Source organism: Marmota monax, unplaced genomic scaffold (assembly GCF_021218885.2).
Source record: "Marmota monax isolate L192 unplaced genomic scaffold, Marmota_monax_Labrador192_F-V1.1 WCK01_AAM20220418_F8-fsc00067, whole genome shotgun sequence".
Lineage (NCBI taxonomy): Eukaryota > Metazoa > Chordata > Mammalia > Rodentia > Sciuridae > Marmota > Marmota monax.
The window spans coordinates 8,540,628-8,566,192 of record NW_026695065.1 but is presented as its reverse complement, the minus strand read 5'-3'; the positions used below and the strand labels follow the sequence as shown (position 1 = coordinate 8,566,192).

General features: G+C 34.6%; 1 protein-coding gene across 9 annotated transcripts in view; it reads right to left on the bottom strand.

The window, feature by feature from the left end:
- The window catches only part of Diaph2 (diaphanous related formin 2), an 867,887-nt gene that overhangs the window by 25,435 nt on the left and 816,887 nt on the right, over positions 1–25,565 (bottom strand). For 3 of the 9 annotated variants that reach the window (XM_046427823.2, XM_058573738.1, XM_046427827.2), the window contains one exon: positions 16,093–16,128. The exons of the other annotated variants lie outside the window; for them this stretch is intronic. In XM_046427823.2, coding sequence (XP_046283779.1) covers positions 16,123–16,128 — 6 coding nt within the window. In that variant the 3' untranslated portion in view covers positions 16,093–16,122. The remainder of the gene's footprint in view (positions 1–16,092; positions 16,129–25,565) is intronic. 9 annotated transcript variants of the gene reach the window in all.

Genomic DNA, 25,565 nt, shown 5'->3' with positions numbered 1-25,565 from the left:
TGAATGTATTTGTCCTCAAAAAGAATGAAACTGACAACAAAATTGTCTCCCTCATACCTTTGCATCTTTTCACTAATGATATGTAGTGGCTGCTGAGCCTGCAATAAACGTGTTTCTGTCCAGTCATATTCCCATCATTTTACAATCCAATCTGACTCCTTAAAAATAAATAAATAAGGAAGAAAGTCACAGGAGACTAGCACAAGTTCCTGCTTCAAGGCACTGCCTGACATTGGCCTTCACTTCGTACTTCTGCTCAAAGTACCTGATTTGACAAAGCGGGCAAAAAAATCAGGAGAGGAGTCTCTTCACCTTCTCTCCAAGACTGTCTGACAGGAGTCAATAATGATTCTTTCACACAGTTACAGTCTAACAATTTTAGATGAAAGTGTGAGAGGAAACTTTCTAGCTATTCCTTACAATATTTTATTAAAGAAAGGTGTAAAAATGCATTTGCCTCAGTGGGGCTATTCTCCTCCTCTGGTTCAACTCAATCCATTTTAACAGTTGGCAGTTTAAATAACAGAAGTTACAGGCTGCCATACACAGACGCTTTGCATGCCAGATGAAAGCGATGGATTCAGAGATGGGAGCAAAAATGGAAAGACTTTTTTTTTAAAAGCAGTCTCTCTTCTATAAAAGAATTTCTTTAATAACAGCAGCTGGGAAAAATTTCTCTAAGTTTGTGTCCTTCTACTGTTTTATATAAAGCAGCCACCATACTTTTCTTCCTAGGCTACATCTACTGATAGACTGTCAAAGGGAAACAACTTTCCCCCTTATACTGCAATAATCATCTACTGTATTTTTAATGCACTCAAAACAAATTTTCTTATTACATAATAACAATGACAATTCTTCCTGTATTCCCAATGTAAAATGATATATTTTAATATGATAATAATAAAAGCAGCCTATCCATAATCACTATTTTTAGGTTAAATAAAATATCAACATTTTTTATTCATGTGTAGGTTAACATTTGCAATTCAGCTGCTTGCAATATTTAGATGGAATTGAATATGTTATAAGAAACTTAAAAAAGCAAATTTTGAGACTGGTTCTTTCTTGAGGGTCTTGTCATTCTTACTGCCCATCATTACCTTCATTATACAACCTTAAAGAAAACACTCAGACCTGAACTTAGCTGGGTGATCTCATTATTGCCTGTTACCTATCTCTGTGCCCAACAACTTTGACTTAAATTTGTACTAATGATTATTTAGAATCAAAGTATGTCTTATAAAATGTTGTGTGGTTACAAGAATTGATATAGAAAAAAATACAACAAAATTCACAGATTTTTATCACATTCAGATTATAAACTGGTTATATATAGGAAGGAGAGGGATCAAGTCTGTCTTTACATCTTGATACACATAAACTAACTTCATATAAACCTGATTATGATCTAACTTTGGTAGCAATGATGATGTCTGTATCATTAAAGGCCAATGGTAAGTACACCTTCTATAGGTCCGGTCTGAGCATTTTCTTTAAAGAGAAACAGCTCAGAAAAATAAATAAATAATACATAAGTGCACACATAAATTGCCTTTCTGTTGCACTGTGAGAAATAGCTCCACTCTTGTTTTGTACCCTGGCTTTAAAGCACATTCAAGAAGAGGTGTGCTAATATTCTGCATCGAGTGATTACCTTCCCTAAGCATCTCCAGCACTACAGAACTTTTTATTGGTTCCTTTTACTTATACATGACAGTATATTTTAACACATTGTACATACATGGAGTATAATTTATTCTAATTAGGATCCTATTCTTGTGGTTGTACATGATGTGGAGTTTCACTGTGGTATCTTCATATATGAACTTAGGAAAAGTTATGACCCATTCATTCTACTGTCTTTCCTGTTCTCACCCTCCTCCCTTCCCATCATTCTCCTTTGTGTAATCCACTGAAATTCTATTCTCCATCCCCTTATTGTGGATTAGCATCCACATGTCAGAGAAAACACCCAACCTTTAGTTCTTTAGGATTGGCTTATTTCACATACCATGATTGTATGGCATTTTTAAGGCTAATTTTATGATGTAACATTACATTATGCACTTTTGTTCTTAGTGTATTCTTTACCAAGAGAGGGAAAGCTAATCACTATTTCATCATAAACCTAAGACTGATTAGCCTCATAGTTTCTCTTTCCTTGAACTTGATGTTTCTCAATGCATCCATCCCTCAACATAAGCAAAGCAGACAGGAGTTTTGATAGTATATCAGTTCTCAATTCATGCATGTCAATAAAGTATTTTTGAAATATACATATATTTTTAAAAAGAACCTCATGAATTTGTATTAATAATTTGGGGATAATCAATGGAACATTCAAATTCCTTTCAGAGAATTCATGGATTATTTAATTAAAGTCCAACCCTTTATAGATAATGACACTAACTTCCAGAAAAGAGAATCAATTTGTTAACAAATATTCTACACAACAAAGAGATAAAACTGAGAAGCTTAAATAAGGGAAATGGATGTAAGGAAATGAACCATATAACAATAATGGTTCTATCATTCATTTATTGGATAATTATATGATTAAAATTTGATAAAATATTTATAAAGAAAGAAAGCAATAACATGACAGACCATAATCATCTCATGATCCCATATAATAAGTACTCTAGAGAAGTAATTACAGAGTGAGTTTGAGACTCCTGCAATTTTATAATACTATGATATTCAGCAATCTAGTTCTTTGGTAAGCAAAAGTTACCTGGATTCTATGATCTAAAACATTTACATCATGCAAAGTCCATAAAGTCCTTATACACATTTATACAAAGACCTGAGGAAAAAATGTAATTATATGGGCTAGCATTTCAGTGACATGTCCATCTTGGAATGTATGGGTGATTATGGATACATACACACATACTTAGGTATATGTAGGAATGTATATATATTTGATGTTTGGCACCATGCCTTTATTAGAAGTTATTAGACTTGTGATTGAATAATTAAAAGCTCTTTTAGTAAACACAAGTCAGAAAAGCTGACTGTATTGCCCTTTCTAGTAATTTCATTATGTTTCACATTTTTGAAGGAAAGAACTTAAAGCTACTGGTGTCACATTAATGTTCACTGTCATTGCTTTTGTCAGTCTTTGTCCTTACCTTAACATTATTTACATACAGCATGTGTTTTAACGAACTATAGAAATGATCCCTGAAAGTATAGTCTTTACAGCATGTGTTTTAGTATTCGAGACACTGTCTGCAGGGTTTTGCAGTGAGCTCAGTATTTTTAATTTAGGTTGATTGGTAATAAAATATAATTCAAAGCCAACTTGTCAGGTGAACAAGTTAAATGAGAGCTCTGTTTCATAAAATCTGTTTCCAATTATTTGCTGGAATTTGAATGAGCTGTACATCATCAACAGAGTTGTTTAGACTTGACTAGAAAGCAATACCTTTTTTGCAAGCATTCTTCATGCCACTTACTATTGGGTACCCATTTTAAATTACTATAAAATGCTGCCATTTTACTTATTTCAACTCTGTAATTCTTTTCTTGAACAATTACTTCCTATTCAGCTTTCTTACTCCTGTGTGCCACAAACATACTGTGGCTACAGCAAAAGGAGATGGATCTTTATGTATATGTGGTTTATATAAATGAGTCTTATTATATTATAGCCACATTTCCTATCCTATTTCTAAAATATTTTCCTTTCCTCCCCTTTCCTTCTGTTAAAAAAGACAGTCTTCCATGTAATCTTTCTACATGATTCATACCAGCAGTTCCTCCTGCCTCTACCTTAAAATACTGGTTATCATCTGGTATGCAATTCCAATCTCCATAATATCCCACCAGTCATAGAAGCTACTATTGCAGTCATTTTCATGTGATTTTAATACTGTTATGTGACAAGTCAGAAAACTTTCTACTGGTTAATAATCCTTGTTGGTCCCATCACCCCATGAGGGTTCAATCTACAGTCCTAATAGTCTGCTATGTATGATTCTCTAAAAAATTTCTTTATAATAGTACATGAATTTCCTGTTGTTATTGGTCAGCATGCCAATATCCTCTCTAAATAAAAATTGAAAAGTTTCATCAGCTCATAAGTTTATTTAATTGATATCATTAAAGTAGTAGATAGTTTTGCTTCATGTTTAGATTCCACTTAAATTGCTTATATAATTTTAAATTGCTTTGTATCAAATTTTCCAAATGCCCTTATAAAGAAATTTTATAGCAACAATATACATTTTTTAATGAGAAAAGCAGCACACTTATTTTTTAAAAATATCTTTCTTAAAAATATCCTGCTTTCTAAAGAACTATATGTTTTAAATTACACTATAACCCATAACACAGAGAGAAGCTTCTTTTCATTGGGAACTGACCACTTCAAAGGCATCACAGCAGAAAGGAAAGACCACTTTCCTGGGTGGTAAAGAAAACTGCCTATTAAAATGACAGTTTTGTCAAGCAAGAATAGGAATAATGTTTCATAGCTTGGAGGATTACTAAGTTCCCCCTATAGAGTGCCAGGCAACACTGTGTAACCCATAGTAGGTATTCACTTTTTTTCTCTGTGTTAGCTGAATCTTAGCTGCCTATGTCTAATAAACACATATCAATGTATCAGCCTTTGGTGGCAAAGAGTTTTCTTGTCATCTCTCTTTTTTTTCCCACTAAGTGAACTTCCTTGTGAAATGTGTCTATAGGCCCCTCAAACACAACTGACAGGGAAAGGTCAAAAAAGAACTACTCAGTGTAGAAAGGAAGGGAGGGAGAATAAGGCAGCAATAGCAAGTTTATAATTTCTGTATTTATTTAGTGGGGGCAAAGAATTCATATTGTGAAAGGATTTAAAATGTAGATTGTCAGGATTTATGAGGAAAAGATTTCCTCTTTTCTCATTACTATAATAAACAGTGATCAAAAATACTTCATAGATAAAGAACAGAGCTACAACTTCAATTAAGTCTTTGATTTATATATAATGTTGAAACATCACAAACAATGAACATCATATTCAACCACAATCTATTTGCAAAGATGCGTGTATATGTATGTGTTTTAGGGGTGTGATGAGGAATAATTTTTCATTCCATTCTTTTCAAATTAGTATGCACTTAAATAACTGTTCCAGAAAGAAAATGCAAATGAACATTAAACTACTTACATTCCTTAAATCCTCTTCCAATACATGTCAACATACACGCATTATTATAGATATAATCGGTGTTTATATACTCTATTGTGATCTAATTCTTTCACTTAACATAGTTTTGTGCACATATTTCCATGAATTGTCAAGCAATGGAAGCACCATCAAAGTATATCTGTTTCCCTACAGCTTCTCCAACACCTCACTTTATGTTCAGACATTACAATACACATATGTTGCTATCTTACTTTAATTTGCATTTCTTTATTTCTTTATATGTTTTTCCATATGATGATTTAATATGTAATGGTTTAAACATGTAAATATTCTCTCTTTACCCTTTTACCACACATCTTTTTTCTTTACCTCTTTTTATATGAACAGGATCCTCAGACACGTTATATCCAATATGAACATAACTATATTTCCTGGCAATTTCTCATAAACTGTTGAGGATGGGCTATAAGTCATATATTTCTCCCTGTAATTACTTTATACATGGCAGGTATTCAGTTCATTTTTAAACTAAATATTCACCAAAGTCTAAAAACCCTTATAATGGCAGGAACTTTGTTCCCTGAATGTTTGCATCATTCCAAAACTATATATATATTCATATATATATATATATATATATATGAATATATACATATTATGTGTATATACATGTATTGAACAAAAATAAGAAATTTGAATAATTTTAAATTTATATAACTAGATAAACATTTCAAGAAAATTTCTATTACTATCTTCCCAAATAAAAAGCATACTCTACTGTAGTTCCTTACCCAGTTATCTCTCAGGAGAAAAGAAAGCTGTCTTATATTCAGGTCTTTACAATGTCTTTAATTATAAGGGATGTTTTCCAAATTATTTTTAATATTTAAATACTCTTTGGAAAACACACATTAGTCTGGAAAATATTCAATTAACAAGAATATTAGATGCCTGTGGAAGTAAACATAAAATTGTGGGGGGGGGGTTGAGATAATGAAAATTAACACAGATTTAACAACTGTTTACAGGATATGACCTTAGAGTAGCAACTATTGGATATCACAGCAAACAAACCTTTGAAAGATCACTTAAAATTGCAATGCAGTAAATAGTTAAGGATCACAAATTTACACATAAGAACAAATGAAAAAAAAAAACAACAACTTGTTATATAAATTGATATTTATGGCTTGGGATAAAAAGTACAACAATATTATCATGCAGAAAGTGCTGTATCTTTATCTAACAACTTAAATGAACATGAATGTTCCATAAGATGATTTGAAAATTTGCTCCAGAAACACTGATGTCAGAGATAAATATGAAGAGTTTTGAATCAAATTGTTTTTACCAAATGAATAGTAGAAAGAAAACGCAAAATATGGCTATGAAAATAATATTCTACACCATAAGCCATTTTAATGGATCTGTATAACTAAATATCATAATTATTCATTTTACTGTTTCTTATACATTTCTAAAGATTTATCTATACTCCACATGGCCAAAACCCTTTTAAAAAACTTTATTAGCAAAATGGGACTCTCCTACCCATTATATTGCTACAACCTTTTGAGTACAGGATCACTTAGCTCACAATAGTAGGATCTGCTATTCCTTCATCATTTACTAGATGCCATGTACCATGTGAAATGACTTGCATGTATCATGTAAATAATTCTTCAAATAATCCTAATGGATAGGTATTTATGAAACCATTTTACAAATGAGAAACCTCCAAGAAATTAAAGAGCTTGCCCAAGATCATGCAGTTAGTAAGTAGTGAACATCTGTGGGGTTTCAAAGTCCATAACCTGAACCACCACAGCATATGGCCTCCACAAGCACTGAGACTGGTTTTCTAGATCTGAATTTGACAGGCTTGTACTTGTAAAACAAAGGTGAACTCAAATATAAGACAAGAACAAGAATCTCTGTAATCCATAAATGTGCCATCAACTTTGATATTCACTCTTTTAGCAAATTTTTAATACACCTTTAAATTGAAAACATGAAGAATATCATACTCATGATCTATTTAGCCTCAAAATTCTATTTCTGATGGGAGTCACTAAGGTTGCTTTGTAGAAAGGAATGGTTCATCTTCCTTTGTTCTCTGACAAAATCCTTGTGTCTACTGTGCATGAATTGACTTGAATCATTTTGCTTTTTAAAACATTCTAGTTCTTACTTCTGGGGTAAGTTATTCCCTAACTCATGTATAGTACTCCCCTTTCCCGGTCATTGACATCAATGATGGTTCAGGGATACTCCTTACTATGGTTTGAATATTTCTGTCCTTTCAAAATTAATACTGAAACTTAATTCCCATTGTGGTGGTATTAAGAGGTAGGGCCTTTGGGGGAAGTAATGAGGGCTCAATCCTTATGAATGGGATTACTGCCCTTACAAAAGAATCTTCAGTGTAATGCCCAGGCTTTCTACTCCTGTCATGAGAAGATACTAGTGTTTATCCCTTCCATCATGTGAAAGTGCAGCAAGAGGTGCCATCTTGGAATCAGAACAAGTCCTCACCAAACATGTGCCTTAACCATGGACTTCCCAGCTTCCAGAACTGTGCACAATAAATTACTATTGTTTATAAATTATTCAATCCAAAGTATTTTGCCATAGTAGCTGAAATGGACCAAGCTACACCTTATTTCCAATGTGCTTAAGTTTGATAAACAGGTTTGCATCCATCCTATTCAAGCCTTTTGTGATTTCATGAGCTCTGAACATAACCTCACTTGACCATTATGTTTTCCAAAAGAAGAGCCCTAATTGTTTTAGCCTTTGTAACAGGGAATCTTCACCAGTTCCTAGTTTATTAGAAATGACCTTCTCTAGCCTGATATAGCAGCAGCCTCTTTTTCAAAAGGAGCAGTAACCAGAATTACTGGCAATATTTTCTCCAGCTCCATTCTGGAGGATCCTAATTTGTACTAAGGAGGTAAACTGTCTATTGTTTGAATGCCAATCTCTTTCCTAATGCTGACCAGCAGAATGTTGAACACTGTGGCTACAGCACCTTCCTGAACTATTTTTTTTCATGAAATGATTACCAGTCACTCCTAGATTCCTTTCAAGAATGAAACTGAGAAGTCAGAGTCTGCCAGCATGTGAATGCAGGCTGGCCTCTCTTATTTTCATTTTTCCCTAAATGCATTACTGCATCTACACTGAAGCTATTCTGCCACTTCTCACCCCCCTCAGGAGCCTCATAAGAGCTTCTTGCAGTGGGTCCCTGGCAGCTTGGCATTTCACTTTCAGTGAACTCAGAATAGCTGAGTGTCAACTGGAAACTTACTTCATTTTTCTTTAACTTTCTGAAAGGATAAACTACTTCCTCGAAGTAATTAATGTGATAATGTTTGAAACTGGAGGAGAAATTTAAGTTTAAAATTACCCTTCAATTAAAAAAAGAGAGAGTGTGCTCCACACAGTGATAAGTTTTTTTTTTTTTTTTCTTTTTTAAAAACATGCACCCTTCCTCCTAGGGATAATAAAAAGTAGATCACAATATAAGCCTGGAATTAGACATGCTACTGGCCTTGCCCATCTCTTAAGGCATAAAACTGAAGGATTAATCTGCCAAATACCTTAAAATGCATCTACTTTCATTGTCCTCAATCCTTCCAATTGGTCCTCCCCCCCCCTTAGAATGCTTTGTAATTCTATATGCCTCTTACATATTTAAAGAGCTTAATGTTTATCATTACTTCATTTTAAAAATTTTTATTTCCTACTCTGGGAAGCCTTATTAATTTTTATAATACTGCCTTTTCAGATTGTAAGATAAATAAAATAGACTTCTACCCTTCTCAGATATGCCTCAATTATGTGAGGGCTGCTTTTGAATTTAAAAAATCAATTAGAATTAGAATTTTCCTGTGGACATTTTAACAGAAATAATGATACAATTGTTAAGTTCTATTGCAGCTATTTTACTACATGAAGGAAATATAATTCTAAAGGGGGGTTGTTTTGTTTTGCTGAATACAAAGTTAATTTGTATAATTCATCTATACTTATTGCAGGGGTGTGTCTGTGAATTTGGACCCAAAGTGGTATGTTGTTAGAACAACCAAGAATAACCTTGTCATTCCTCTCATTTACAGCCTACACAAACACAAATTGCACAACTAGAGAGGTGCCTTAATCTCTACTTATTTGTTTTTTGGTACTTGGGGTTGAACCCAGGGGGTGCTTAGCCACTGAACGACATCCCTAGCCCTATTTATTTATTTATTTTGAGAAGGGTCTTGCTAAGTTGCTTAGGACCTTGCTAAATTGCTGAGGCTGGCTTTGAACTTGCAATCCTCCTGTCTCAGCCTCCTGAGTTGCTGGGATTATAGGTGTATACTACTGCACCTGGCTTCTTCCTTAGCTTTAAGTTCTACCTTGAACAGTTTCCTCAATTAAAATCCTAAATGTTAGGCTGAGCCACCATGTTATAATTAGAAGCAGCATGATATATTAGAAAGAGCAGTAAATTTGGACATAGGAGCCTTAAACTCAAATTCCCTTTTAGCCTCATTTAATCCAGGAAACTGAATGTCACCTGGCCTTTCTGATCCTCAGTCTCCTCATCTGCAAAATGAAGAGTAACCCTATCTTAATATGTTCTCTCATTTATTGTGAGGATCAAATACCATCTTGTAAAATTATGTTAGTTTATACAACAGCTTACTAGGTAATTATAAAGTTTTTCTTTTTTGAAAAAAAAGTTTTTCTATAATTGGTTTTGCTAACTACAAGGCCTAACTAAAGATAGACCCTCTTTCAAATAGGCTAGTTTCTATTTTTTCTATTCTTGGCTCTCTATTGTATACTATGGCGTTTTGAAAAATAAATGTTTATGACTACATGCATAGTAAAAAAATTTCCATATCATCTTAACAATAAACATAAAGGAAATAGCCTTGTTGTTTTTATTTTACCATTTTCTTTTTAGTCAGGTTCTTCATTACAAGTCACGCTCATGATGTTTAAAACCAAGATATCAACTGACAGTGTCATGATCTGGAAATGTCTGCAAGGTCCAATGGGAAGTCTTAGCAAATGTCAGAGTACCTCTAAAGCAAGGCAGATGCTCAAGATGGACAATGATTCATGAATTCAGTACTAAGGATACAACAGGGTGCTGGGTAAAGGCTTGCTTGGTCCTCAAAGGTCAAAGCAGCCTAAGTTTAATGCCTAGGAAAATAAAAAGTCTTTTAGCATTCTGATTAGTGATGCTGAACAGGTGTAAGGTAACATAAGACAGATAAAGTCAACTAACACATTTCAAGAAGTGTCAAAATAGATATTTTTAACCATCCTCATTCCTTTTTGAAAAGTAATTACTTTAAAAAGCCAACAATTAAAAACACAGCCTAGAAGCAGTCATTGTCCAACAGTCACTAGACTACTGTTGTTGAGTTGCATTTAAGAGGCACTAGAGGGGAAGATAATTCAGACTTTCAGAGAATAAAAATTATCTCTGTGCATCCATTAAGAGCGCTCCTATGGGTATATCTATCAATGGAAATTCAATTGTTGATTTTTTTTCCTTTTAAAGAAAAACAGATGCATGCATCACAACAGTACAAAAATCTGGGAAAGGAATTGATCTAAGTCAATGATAGACATCAGATGACACACATTATAAAATATGAGAGGTATACAATGATGAGCACTAAAGAAAGAGGAAAAAACAGCCTAATAACAACAAAATACTCCCAGGAACAGAAAATTAAAAATATTCCTGATCAGATGCTTCAAATAATTATAGGGAATATTGATATATGTGGCAATATATGTGTCATTGATGCTAAGTCTAATGTAACATAGGAGGTCTGATCTATAACCCCAAATAAAATCAGTGAAAATCAGTTGTGTACATTCATAATATGAAGAACTTTGTAATGGTTAGCATAATACAATTTTTGTTGTTGTAATGGTCCATTCTAGGATACAAGGTATAATTGGACTTGGGCCTAAGGGTTTCTCAAAGAGCACCGTTAAGGTCTGAAGAAGAAAGTGAAATCTAAAATGACATATTTGGAAAAGAGAATATACATTCAAATTTCATTTTTAGTCTGGTCAGTGTATTAAAGTATTCACCTTTACAGGAAGCTGGCTATTCATGATCATATGGTAGTAGCCCTCTGAGGTTTATACAGGTTGGAGTACAAGCTACTTTAGGACTCATGTTCTAATCTTTTTTTTTCTTTTTTAATCTCTTAACCTTTAACATAAGGCCTACACACAGCCTGTGGTCAATAGAAGTATGCTAAATTAAACTTATAGATAACTTTTTCTTATATACCTTTCAGTCTCAAACATAGAGACATAAAGGTGATTAAATAGCAAATGAGTGGAAACAGACACTAGGAATTTAGATGAAAAACTATAGGAACTCTCTTTTAATGTATCTGTGGCATGTTAGTGCTATTATTGGCATATGGGTGACCCTCAGGAAGTTCGGAGATAAGGTGTCACAGAGAAGATGAAATCTAATCTAGGTCTGGAGAAGCAGGTAAGATTTGTTTGGAACCCTTCTGAACAAGAGTTTGTAATGGAACTAGAGAGGAATATTCCCTCTCTAATCCCACACAGATTTATGTTTCTTCTTAAAGTATGATATCCTTTTCTATGAAGTGATATCTATCACAATTTTCTTGTAGGTCAAGATTATATAAATCAGGGTTACCAGTTGGACTGGAGGACAAATGCTCATGAGTATCTGTCTTGCTGTAGAATAGAGCTACTTTTGACTTTAAACCTTAATGGTTTTACATTGTTTATGAATTGTTTGTGAAATCTTTTCTTTGCTCTTTTTAATTTTTTTTTTTTTTTAGTGTTGATGGACCTTTATTTTTATGTGGTGCTGAGGCAAGCACTCTACCATGGAGCCACAACCCCAGCCCTTTACTTTGTTGTTGATCAGTTCAATTCAATAAATATTTACCACATCTACCATGCATGTATTCCCAAAAAGTGATTACATAAGGTTGAAATATAATACTATGGTATGGATGCTTTTAGCATTTTTAAGATTTTAGATGTCTATATTTATGGTTAAGAACATGAGTTGTGGTGATTCTTGTTAGGGATTTTTTTTCCCATTATTAGTCCACTGTTGTTTTTCTACATCAACTTAAGAGATGAGCTCCCTGACATGGCAAGGGGAACTGTATAAACTGTTGTTATTTACAACAACTTATCACTGCAAAATCACAATTGTATCAATGCGGTATAGTAATAAGTTTACATATAATTGTGATGCTAAGTCTAATGTAACATAGGAGGTCTATATATAACCCCAAATATAACCTCACTTTTGAGTTACAAGCAGCCTGTTTTCATTAACCTCATACTATATAAATGTTATACACTTGAACATATGCATTTATTCTAATGAAATATCACTCTTGTCTTTTCTCTTTCTTGGTTTGATAACAGGTTTTCTTTGGAAAAGATTTTTCTGCATTACAAAAGCAGTGCTTGGAAACCACTGCTCTAATATCTTCCTTCAAATTGTTACTAGAGATCACTTTTTAAACCCAAATTTGACCATGGCCCCTTTGTGCTTAAAATATGTCAATGGATCCTACCTAACTCCTTTGTGTCAGAACCCTTCTTAGCTGTTGCCCAACTCCCCAGTTTTATCTCCTACCGTGTCCCTTCCCATTTTAACCTTAAGTCACACACTTACACTTGCTTGTATTTCTGGGCCCTTGGAATAGTCATCATTTCTCCCACTTTTAATTTAATATTTGTTTATTTTTGGTGCTAGGGATTAAACACAGGGGTGCTCTATCACTGAGTCACATATCCAGCTTCTAATTTTTTGAGACAGGGTTTTGCTAAGTTGTTGAGACTGGCATTGAAGTTGTGATCTTCCTGCCTCAGCCTCTAGAGTTGCTACAATACAGGTGTGCACCCTGTTCCCAGCTCAAACCACTTTTTAAAGAGCTATTTCCAATGTCAAGGTACTGTTTACAGTGTCCAGCTTCTTTCTTCCTTAAGAGAATCAGTTTTTATCCTTCAAAGTTCAACCTAAATATAAAGTCTCCCCTGGCAGGCTTCTTTCCTTCCCCACCAAAGAGTTGGGTCTTCCTTACACTATGTTCACCCAACAGCCCTGAATACACCATCATCTAACTAAACACATTTTAATGGAGTGTTTTATTTGTTTTCTCCTTGGAATCCCCAATTAGACTATGACTTTTATGAGGACAAGGATATGCTCTATAGTACCTTTGGATCCCTGCTCCTTAAGACAGGATCTGTTTCACAGGTGTTAAGTAACACATACTCATTGAATAAATTTTAAAAAATGACTAATTTAGAATTCATTATAGTTGCCTAGGGACTAGTGTTGATGTTTCCCTTTGTTTAGCAAAGCCCTTCCCCAAAGGTAATCTAAGATTAATAGTATAAATAAGACTATACAGAGAATATTTAAAATGCTTAAGAGAACAAACTTTTCATATCCCCTCAAGTATTTTATAAGCATCAATTTACATATAAACAATTGATATGCTAATTAAAATTTAGCCATATTTGTTCATTAACACTGGCTCCTTAAGGACCTCTATCCGGCAATGGTTGGAATGACTGAATCTTGTTACCTTGGTTTGTGCTCCCATGCATACTACAGATAAATAAAAAGTCATTCCCTTAAAATAGTCAGTAATTCAAATAATTTTCACAAAATCAAAATGGCCTTTCCAGATTTGCAACATTAATTATTAACTACTGTTTTACTTCGTTTTATATGACTTAAATGCATTGTTATATAAAGGATTAAAAACATACAAGAGAGTATTGATAGAGACATTCTATTATATATTATAAAGCCCCAAATCTTTTTTTTAATATTTATTTTTTTAGGTATAGTCAGACACAATACCTTTATTTTATTTGTTTATATTTCTGTGGTGCTGAGGATTGAACCCACAGCCTTGGCATGTGCTAGAAAAGCACTCTACTACGGAGCCACAAACCTAGCCCCAAGCCCCAACTCTTTGACATAAAATACAAGGTCCTCTATCATATTCCACCTGCTATTTATTCTCTCCTAGATATTCCACCTATGTGTTCTGCTACACCTGTTATTAAGTTGAATCTAGTTACATAAACTCCTTGCCTTTCTTGAGAGAGACAATGTCTTTTCATAATACATGTTGTCATAAACATTGTTGCTTTTCTCTAGAATGGCCTTTGCACACTCACAATCATGGATTCATCCATGAACTCCAACATATTTTACCTCATGTTATTATTTGGACACAATGTGTCCCCCTAAAAGCTCATGTATAGAAAACATGATATCCAATAGAGCAATGTTGAGAGGGGACATGATTAGGTTATGAGAATTGTAACCTCATCGATAGATTAATCCATTTGATGAATTAATAATTTGAATGGTTTACTGGGTGGTAAGTGTGGACAGGTGAGGTGTGGTTGGAGGAAGGAGTCACTGGGGACATGCCTTTTGGGATTATACCTTGTTCCTAGCTTCTCTCTCTCTCTCTCTCTCTCTCTCTCTCTCTGAACCAACTATGAGCTGAGCAGATTTCTTCTATTATGCTCTTCCCCCCTGATGTGTTGCCTCATTTTGGGCCCAGAGTAATGAATTCTGCTGATCATGGACTGAGACCTCTGAAACTATCATCCCTAAGTAAACTTTTCCTCCTCTAAGATGTTCTTGTCAATTATTCTGGTCATAGTCATGATAACGAATACACCTCACAACTCGAAGAAATCACCAGAGTGAAGCTTTTGTGATTACCTTAGACAATGTCAGTCACCGTTTTCTCTATTTCTATGACATTTTATTGAGATATATTAGAGTATTTTATTTATGATACTATAAGCATATATTGAAGTCTGTTCAATTTGAATAATGTTTTTGAATGTAAGAACTTCATGCTGTTATTCTTTCTGTCCCGCACATCTAGGAATGTGTCTGGTATAAGGAAACAAGTTGTGGGATCAATTGTGTCCCCCTAAAAGATAATATTAACTTCTGATTCCTGGTACCTATAAATGTAGCCATATTAGAAATAAGTCTTTTGCAGATGTAATAAAATTAATTAATTAATTAATTACTGGATTAGGGTGAGCCCTAAATCCAATGACTGTTGTCCTTATTAGGGGACAGAGGTTTAGACACACAGAGACACAGACACACAAAGGAAAGGAGGCCATGTAATGGTAGAGGCAGAGACTGGAGTGATGTATCTGCAAACCAAGGAATGCCAAAGACTGCAGAAGCAATAGAAGATAGGAAGGAATACATGAAACAGTTTCTGTCTTACAGCTCCCAGAAGAAACCAACCCTGCTGACACCTTGATTTCAAATTTTCAGCCTCTAGAATTGTAAGAGGATAAATTTCTATTTTGAATCTCTCCATTTGTGATCATTTATTATGACAGTTCTAGTAAACTAATATAGTACCTAATATACTTCTATATAATGTATACATAAATAGATGATGAATGATATAACAGAGGAGATCCTTTATGTCCAGTAAATTCTCCAAAATCTCTATGTCTACTAAGTTTTTCACTTGGCATAATGCAGAGTACTTTATAACTTCTATATCTGTTTAATTCCAAGATGATTCTAGCTGGAAGGGGAAAGTCAGAAAATCCATGGTCAACTGCTTCTCTCTAAGCCTAATCCCCAGTGGGAATAGAGAGAAGCCTACAAAGACACAGCTGAAAGATTTAGGATCATGAATGTCTAATTGAAATTCCTCTCATATTCTGGGAAATTCCCTTTGAAGTTTTAGTTGGAGTATTGTGTTCTAAAATGGACCACATTGCCTAGCATACAAACCTGCAATCCCAGCTACTCAAGAGGCTGAGCCAGGAGGACTCCAAGTTTAAGGCTAGCCTGGGCAACTTAGTGAGATCCTGTCTGAAAATAAAAATAAAAAGGTCTGGGTATTTACCTTAGTGACACAGCACCACTGGATCACTCCTCAGTACTGCAAAATAATAATAACAATAATAATACTTATTATTATAAATATTATTATTGAAAAATAAAACAGGTCATATAGTGCTGGAATCCTCATACAATGTTCTCCCATCTATGGTAGAATGGTAGAATATCTTCCTATCTCCCTTACTTAAAAACTGTAAGAGTGAAATAAAATGCCAATTTGAAGGTAAAAGAAGATCGTATTTCTTAAAGGTTGCCATATAGCTTCTTTCTCGAAGAATAGCACACATTGCTATTTCTGCTGTTGCTTATAAGAACTATTTTAGAGTAAGTTTACAACAAAAATCAGAGTGATGGACACAGTAGACCTAAATTTAAAAATAGGTAAGATGTTGCTTCTCTAGCCATTTCATTAACATAGCCTTTGCTAAAAAAAAAAAAAAAAAAAAAAAAAAATTACCGTCCCCTACAATCATATAAAATCTTGTTGTTTACAAAAGGCTTTGACATACAGTCTTATTTAGAATCAATATCAAACATCTTTTATTCATTTTTTTCATTAAAGATTCCTTTTCCACCTTACTATCTTTTTTCCTATGCTGAAATTGATTTCCTAGTTTCTTATTTGGAGTCCTCCTCATCTGTGTTTCTAATTTTCTTAAGCTTTTCTCCCACTTACCCATTTACAACTATAGTCCATCATATTCCTTATTATGATGTCTCTGTAAAAATATTTCAGCTTTCAACTATGAAGCTCACTCTTTCTTCCTATCTCCCTTACTTAAAAACTGTAGAGTAAAAATAAAATGCCAAACAGAAGGTAAAAGAAGATTGTATTTCATAAAGGTTGCCATATAGCTTCTTTCTTGAAGAATGCAGATTTTGTTTGCCACCAGAAGGCAACAAACTATTTCTATGTGGGCACTAAAGTTACCACCATCAAGAAGCAATAGAATTCAATGAGATTCATATTCGTCTTCTCTTCCAGTGATGAGTTTAAGTCAAAACAGACACAGCTGAGTAATGACATAGTTTAAATCTAGAAAGAGACATACATTAATGAAGCAGACACCAGAAACACAGATTGTAAAGCATTAAAGAAACACATACCAAATGTCCCACCAGTCTGTTTTGTAAAACAGCTTCAGGAAAGGCTCAGCTGAAAACCAATTTATAATACCCTGTCTGCTGACAAATCCCCAACACTAACACTGAGAGACCTACAGCTACCTTGTGGGGAGTCTCTATTAGGTTTATAGTGACTCTTGTCTGGAAGACCTGTGAGGAATACTTTATGAGCTACTGTTGTGACTCTATATATTATTTGCACTTATTTATGAAGTACACACTTAGATAAAGTGCAATCACTTAACTTTGTGCCAGGAACTAAGATCTAAGTTTGCTTAATCTTCATAACCCTAGGATACAGATAATCTGATTATATCCATTTTATAGATAAGAAAAATGAGGCACAGGGAGGTCAAATAATTTGTCTAAGTCAGACATATATTAAATTGCAAAGCTAGGTTCAAATCCAGATAGTTCCTTCTCTGTAGTCCATATATTAACCACTATTTTATCCCATTCGGTGATTTCTAGAAGTGATTTAGCTTCTAGACTAATGTGGGCCCAGAGTAGGAGAGATCTTTAACCTTTTTCAGTTTCTTGTTTCGTGGCTTCATTTCAGGATTCCATCAGCCTTCATGATTTATTCAGCATCTAAGGTGCAAAAAAACTTATAGCAGATACTGCTAAAATTGTAGGTGGAATGAATGTAGTCTTTGTCCTCTGAGAGCTTAAAAATAACTTAAACATAAAGGCCATATGTAGACCAAAGAAAAATTTACTGATATTTACAAAGCTTTATATGTATCAAGAGATTGCTCAAGTACTGAAAGTAGATGAAGTGAGGGATTTGGATTTCTGTGCAACAATTCCCTGTAGGTTAGAAATAGTATCTGTGAGGTAATCACTAGACATGCTGCTATAGATCCTACATGTCTGCTTATGGGAAGATATACCATTTGAGACTGGTTTCTCCAGCTGACTAGGTCTCTGCTATTTCATCCATCATGAGAGCAGGACTAGCTGTAGTTAGTGTATCAATGGGAGGATGGAGAATATGAAAACAAACACAAATATGCATACATATCATGTATATGAATGCATGCATATATACACATATATAATGTATGCATACATATCTATAAATAAACTAATACACAACTGGAAATTGTTGGGAAATTACTATACAACAGACACTGTGCTGAGTGCTTTACATCACATTAAGTCTGTAATATAGGTATCACTATTCATCTTATGGAGTAGAAAACTGAGGTACAAAGAAGAACAGTAAGATAGTAAGTGGGAAGAGTCAAAGTACAAACCCATACTGTCTGACACCATAGTCACGTGATCTATTGCACATCATTTGAGTTAGGCCTTACTATGATTTGGATTAGAGTGCCCCCTCCAAAGGTCTGTATGGTAAAGTCTTGGTCTTAAGGGTGGTGCTGTTGGGAGGTAGTAAACCATTTAAGCAAGAGCTTCTTAAGTAATTGGAGGCATGTTCTCCAAGAGAATTGTGGAAGCCCAGTCTCTTCTTTCTGCTTCCTGGCTCAAGATGTGAGTACTTGCTCTGATACATGCTCCTACCCATTCCATATACCATCTTTACCAGGGGCCAAAACAATGCTTCTGATTTGGATTTGAACTTCCAAATTCTGAACTTCCCTGTGCCCCCTCCCCCGGTACCAAGGATTGAACTCAGAGGCACTTGGCTACTAAGCCACATTCCCCAGCCCTATTCCGTATTTTATTTAGAGACTGGGTCTCACTGAGGTGCTTAGTGCCTCATTTTTGCTGAGCCTGGCTTCGAACTCATGATCCTCCTGCTTCAGCCTCCAGAGCTGTTGGTGTTACAGGAGTGTGCCACCATGCCCAACAAACCTCTTCTCTTCATAAGTCAATTAACTCAGGTATTTTGTTGTATTAATGCAAAGTTGACTAATATGGGCCCTATCCTTACTTGTTTGCTTTTATACTTTCCCCTTTTTACAACCTACTTATTACACAAAGCCTTTTAAAAATCAGCCACAGAACAGAATCAAGAGTTTGGTGAAACGTCAAAAGCTGCAATTTTGTGTTTCAGCACCAGGCCACATTGGACTTGAATACTTTCCCTCTTAACATTTCTATTGCAGGTTTAAACAGTTGCTACATATACAAGATCCCTAGTAAAAAGCCCATTGTTTTTGTAACTAAGGGAGTCTTAGAAGTTAAAGGCAATGAAACTTGTCATTGCTATGATGCCAAAACAACAACAACATCAAAAATAACAACAACCACCACAAAAAACCCTTCTCAACACAATGCATGGTAAAATGTCTAGAATATTGGCTGATCCGTGATATGTGAACAACAGCCAATTCTGTATTATGTTTAGCAAGGAAAAAATCAAATGCTATGAGAATGTTATGAATATTTAATTATCTTAACTAAGATGTATTTTGGAACAATACATTTCACATACTTGGCACACTGTGATAAGCTGATGCATGCATAAGGCAAATCATATAATCAAACTTAAAAGTATATTCAGTGCACAAAACAATATAGAATGAAAGAAATTCTTGTTCCTTATTATAAACATAGGGTTGTAAGCTAAATTGTGTCTCCCTTCAAATTCATGTGCTAAAGCACTAACCCACAGTACCTCAAAATGTAACTGTATTTGGACATTGGGGCTTGGGATGGAGCTCAGTGGTAGAGCATTTGCTTATGAGCAAGACCCTGGGTTAGATCCCCAGGACTGCAAAAAAAAAAAAAAAAAGAAAAGAAAAAGAAAGGAAAATAAATAAGTAAGATTAAAATACAGAAAATATAGTTAGAGGTAAATAAATAAAAGATTAAAGTACAGAACATATACATAGAGGGATAACCATGTGAGACCACAGTGAGAAGGTCATAATCTGCCAGCCAAGGAGAGGCTTTAAGAAACCAAACATGCTGACACTCTTGGACTTCTAACCTCTAGAATAGTGAGAAAATCAACTTCTGTTAAAAGCATCTAGTCAGTGATATTTGTTAAAGCAGCCCTAGCAACTATTTTTATACCTTCAAAATCCTTCTTTTTTCATGTTGTTCAGATAGGAGCATATATATTGCTTTTCCATGTGAAATTGTACTATCATTGAAACAAACACACAAACTCACTCTAGCCATCTTGAGATTTTCTTTTCATTTTGTTTTAAAGGAAAGAAATTGTGTACACTAAAAAAGAAATGAATGATGAATGAAGAGTAAAGTGAGTTAAGTGCCAAATTTTGAGGGGATGGGTCCAGAACACAAAATCATTCCTCAGGCACTGAGGAATGGCACGATTCCATTCATTTAGAACTCTAATATTTTAACTATGTATTAATTGCTTACAAAATTTATTAATTTATCTACTTTTCCAATGTATACTTCTTGATTTTTCAACTAAATGGTTCTCTAATCAGATATAAACAATCTAGTAGGGTTAAGACATTTACATTTTTCATTCTATGGAATATGGCACATAATAGGAACTCAATAAATATTTCATCAAGAAATGAATATAAGGGCTGGGGATATAGCTCAGTGGTAGAATGCTTCCCTAGCATGATGAGGCCCAGAGTTTGATCTTCAGCTCTTGAGAAGAACACATTTTCTTTTTTATTTTCAGCATTTGAAAAAAAGAAATGAATGGATTTTTTCCCCTTAGGTGACTTCATAAATTTCCATAAATTTATATACTCAAAATCACTGAGTTTACAATGTGGGAGAAAACACAAGAACCCTCTATTTCAACAACCTGATTTCATACAAGGGAAGAATGCTGAGGGCCAGAGAACCCAGTGTTCAGATCAATGTTGTACAGTTACAGACTTGAATTTGTCTTCTGACTCTTAAGACTCTTTCCCTGATAGCCAGCTGAGTCACTGAGACTTTCACAAATTATTATGACAGAAATGTGTCATGTACAACTATGGAACATTTCAATAATTTTCTGGACTGTATTTGTTGACTTTTACCTGCATAATGCCAGCCTGGAGAATGGGAAAAAGGAAAAAAAAGAATTTTTTTGGCTAATTTTAATAAACATAAATATGCAAATTTCAGCTTTAAAATTCAAATAGACAACAACCAGGAGGAATTACTGATATTGTTTATCATCATTTGCATCTGTGACAAGTCTAAAACTAGGCTTGGGCTGTCTAGGTTGGTGTTACCAGACAAAATTGCAAAGTAGTTTAACTTCTACCCTTTTTATACATGCCACTCAGCTCTCTCTTGGGTGATATATGGATGAGGCTCTCATTCTACTTAAAATTCCCTAATGTTGGGAACCAAACAGGTCATTTTGCCAAAGATCCCTTGCTCTACATTAATTATTCCATTGGCCTAGCCCCTCAATAAAATATTACATTCCTTCACAATCCAGAAAGTAGCCAGAGTGGAGTAGTTATCATGGAAGTGGAAATACTGCTGAAGTATTAGCTACCCTCATTTGTATTTTATAGTAAGATCCTGTTAAACTAAACACAATTCATAGTGGTAGAGGAAAAATATTTGGGAGATCTTTGGGGGCAGATGAATCTTCCTAATACCCTTTGTTGACCTCTCCTGAGAAGAAGGTTCTTAACTACTTTCCATGACAGATTTTTCAGTTAGACTTGTGGGTTCAGAATTAAATGTTTTTGACATGTGCACGACAGTGGAAGATGGTCATGAGGCTGGATGAAAGAAACAAAAGTACTTGACAAGCAGCGAAATGTTCTTAGTCTAAGAGCTCAAGGGAGGACAGCACAGCTCAACTCAGAATGCACAACTGATTTGTCTAAAGTCTGTATATGAAAACTAGATTTCCCTAACTTATACATACCACATATTTGGTATAATATTGTTGCTTCAAAATGGCCATTCTATGTTTAAATAAAAATTTAGGTTAAGTTTTGCACTTTGACTTTCAAAAAAGAGGCTTTATTTAAAAATATACTCAGGCATGATAAAAAATGAAAATATGCATATGTACTTACTTGGAGATGTACCACAACTTAAAAACTAATATTTCTGAAGCATGCAAAGCATTGTTTTGTACAATGTGGATTTGTTTGATGTTTCCTCATGATTATATTCAGGGCATGCACATTTTGCAGGGAAACCAGTCCAAATTAAAGGGGGTTAAAGGACATACTAACTATACACAACCCATGGTCTGGGATTTCTTTTTTTCTTTCTGTTATAAAGAATACTGGTGGGCGCGGGGGAGCTGGGCTTGTGGCTCAGTGGCAGAGCACTTGCTTAGCATGTGTGAGGCACTGGGTTTGATTCTCAGCACCACATATAAATATATAAAGGTCCAGGCTGTGGTTATGGCTCAGTTTTAGAACACTTGCCTAGCCCATATAAGCACTGGGTTTGATCCTCAGCACAACAAAAAGAAAAAAAATACTGGTAGGGGAATTGATGAAATTTGAAAAAAAGTCTATAGATTACATAGTATTTTATCATTGCTAATATTTGATACATAGTATTTTATCAATGTTAACCTATGGATTTTCAGAAACTTACTGTTATATAAAAAATGTTATTTAGAATACAGTAGCCCCCTGTCCCTGGTAACAGATGAACAAAAGACTAAGTAACTGAAAAAAAGTGTTAATAATCACAAAATATAACAAATTAGAAATATTTAAAAAGTCAGTTTCTTTTAAAATTTAGTATATTTTGTCAATACCTGGAAAAAATATCTATCTATTCACTTCATAACTTGGCACATTCTTGATATGGACTTTAATGTACAAATAACTCAGCAAAATTGAGACAGATTACCTTTTAAAAGTGACATGGGGCTGGGGATGTGGCTCAAGTGAAGCATGCTCGCCTGGCATGCACGAGGCACTGGGTTCGATCCTCAGCACCACATAAAAATAAAATAAAGATATTGTGTCCACCTAAAAAAAAAAACTAAAAAAATGTGACAGACATAGGAGTTCACTTCATTTCAATTGCAGGTGAGTTGGTACTTTGTTGGGACAGGTCTCCAGTTCTTGTTGTGACAAAAGAAAACTTTCTGAAAGAATGTACAGGCTTAGAATAATCCTGGTCCATTAATTAAATCAAGCCATATCACCAAAGATCAAGCCATACTAGTCATTTTACAAATAATTTTTCTTTTAAGGCTATCACCTTGCACAGAGAATATAAACAAAATTATACATGACACATATATAAAACCATTCACAGGAAATGAACAAAATATTACACTTTGCTCTAAAGGCAATGTGAACTTTGGATAGAAGTGGAGTTGTATTTAATCCCCAATGCCCACCATTGTATGTTCAATTAAATTAGATTAGAAAACTGGGCCATGTCACTGAGTGCTGGTGACCTTTCATGATTAAAAAAAGCAACATAGCTTACAGAACCCTCCTGACATGCTATTCTAGCCAAAGGCCATCCCTGATCTTTAAAGCATGTTTTAAAAGGAGGCACAAAATTAGAACTCACAACAAAGGGGCACAGGAGAGTCAAAGAGAGTGAGTTTTACTGTTTGGGGTGGTCCATGTAATCAGGAATGAAGAGAAGAACATATTCCTTAGATTAAAAATAACCTTAAAATTGTGCATCCACCCAAAATTGTGCATCTATAAAAATGTTATTTAGACTACAGTAGCCCCCTGTATCTGTCTAACTGATACACACACACACAAACACACACACACAAAAAAAAATAGGAATGAACGAATGAGTAGGGAGTTTGGCTATGGATGCACAAAGTACTTTAGTATCCTCAGGCTGACAGGTATTAAAGCATAGCTTTGAAATTGGACCTTTCCCAGTCATCACTTGAGTATTTCCATCAGTGATCTTCAGCCAAGACCAACTCAAAAGGATTGATGCCAAACTCACTGTAATTTCTTTGTGGAGGACAAATGTATAAAAGATCCCATAACAGGAAAATGACATGGAGCAACACAAAGAACAAAGGATTCAGAATTAGGCAGATCTCAGGTCAACTCACTATCATTTACCAGCTATATGACCTTAGGCAACATATTTAACTTCTCTGGGTCTCAATTTATTCATGTATAAATGGGGATAATGATACTAATCCTGTGAAAATTCTTTGAGAAATAGATGAAGTGACTGCATATGCTCCAAATTGGTACACAAATAAGTGTTGTGTGGAAGCAAAGATTGGAATGCAATAAATCAAAATGAGTCAGGAGAAACCTTCAAAGGAGGTACTGGTACTAGTTACCTCAAAAAGCAAAGGTTATCAGCATCTAATCTGAAGGGTGATTTTAAAATCCAAATCATAGGCTTTGGGGGCTGGAGTTGTAGCTCCGCAGTAGAGTGCTTGCCTTGTATGTGTGAGGCACTGCGTTTGATCCCCATCACCACATATAAATAAGCAAATAAAATAAAGGTCCATCAACAAATAAAAAATATTTTTAAAAAGCATAGGCTTTGGTGGAAATCCAAACATCATCTATCTAAAGAAAGAGGCATGCCTGTTGTGTTTTAACATATTTTTAAGGAAAAGGTTAGAGATCTGTTGACAACTGCCAATTATCCACAGGTGAGTATCTAGCATTTGTCCTTCACTCCTTACTTCTTTCTACTTCTTATTATACTCATTTTATTCTGTTGTTGACATTTAGATTTTTCTTGCTTTAGGATGGCAAAAGCTATAAGAGAAAGTCTATCCAACATAACCAGACAAAACCTTCCATACCCAAAGCAGGTTTGAGTTAGATAAGTACTGTATCTGAGCTAGATAGAAGACAGTTTCTTGTACAGTTTTACCACCAGTCTGGGTGGTGATGTCATCCAACCCTAGCAAAAGTAGGGGAAACAGGGAGAAAAGATGAGACATACATGGGCCTTCAGCTCTTTCTGACTGGGGTCCTTACTGTTGGATCTTATTGCTTCATGTGAAGTATAATGACTGCCATGCAAGTGAAACACATCCATATAAAATGCTTAGTGAAGTTGCATGTTGTACTATTACTTCTTAACTTGCAGGAAAAAAAAAGTCCAGGCAATTTCAAGCAAAGTGATACCTGGTGTTTGAAAATGAGAGTGCAAGTGAGTGACACATAATGAGGTCATATAGTCATGCTGCACAGAGAGAAATACTCTCCACCCGTTTCTGTCTCTCTGAGAACATGATTGTAATCCTGAATTGCTTAGTGGATGGACATCTTCTATTAGCAGTCTTATGATGATTAAACACACTGATGGATGGTACCTGATATTTCTTGGCCAAGAAAAAAGAATGAGTGGAGAAGGAAAAAGTCCACAAGGTTTTATGACTATTTATCAATGTCGTTCAATATTTTATCCTTTAATGGACTTTAAATCCAAGGTCATAGTACAGACATGTGTAGCAGAAACTAAAAATTAAGACCTATGTTTTTATAGTTTGATGCAAGTTAGTATCTCTAT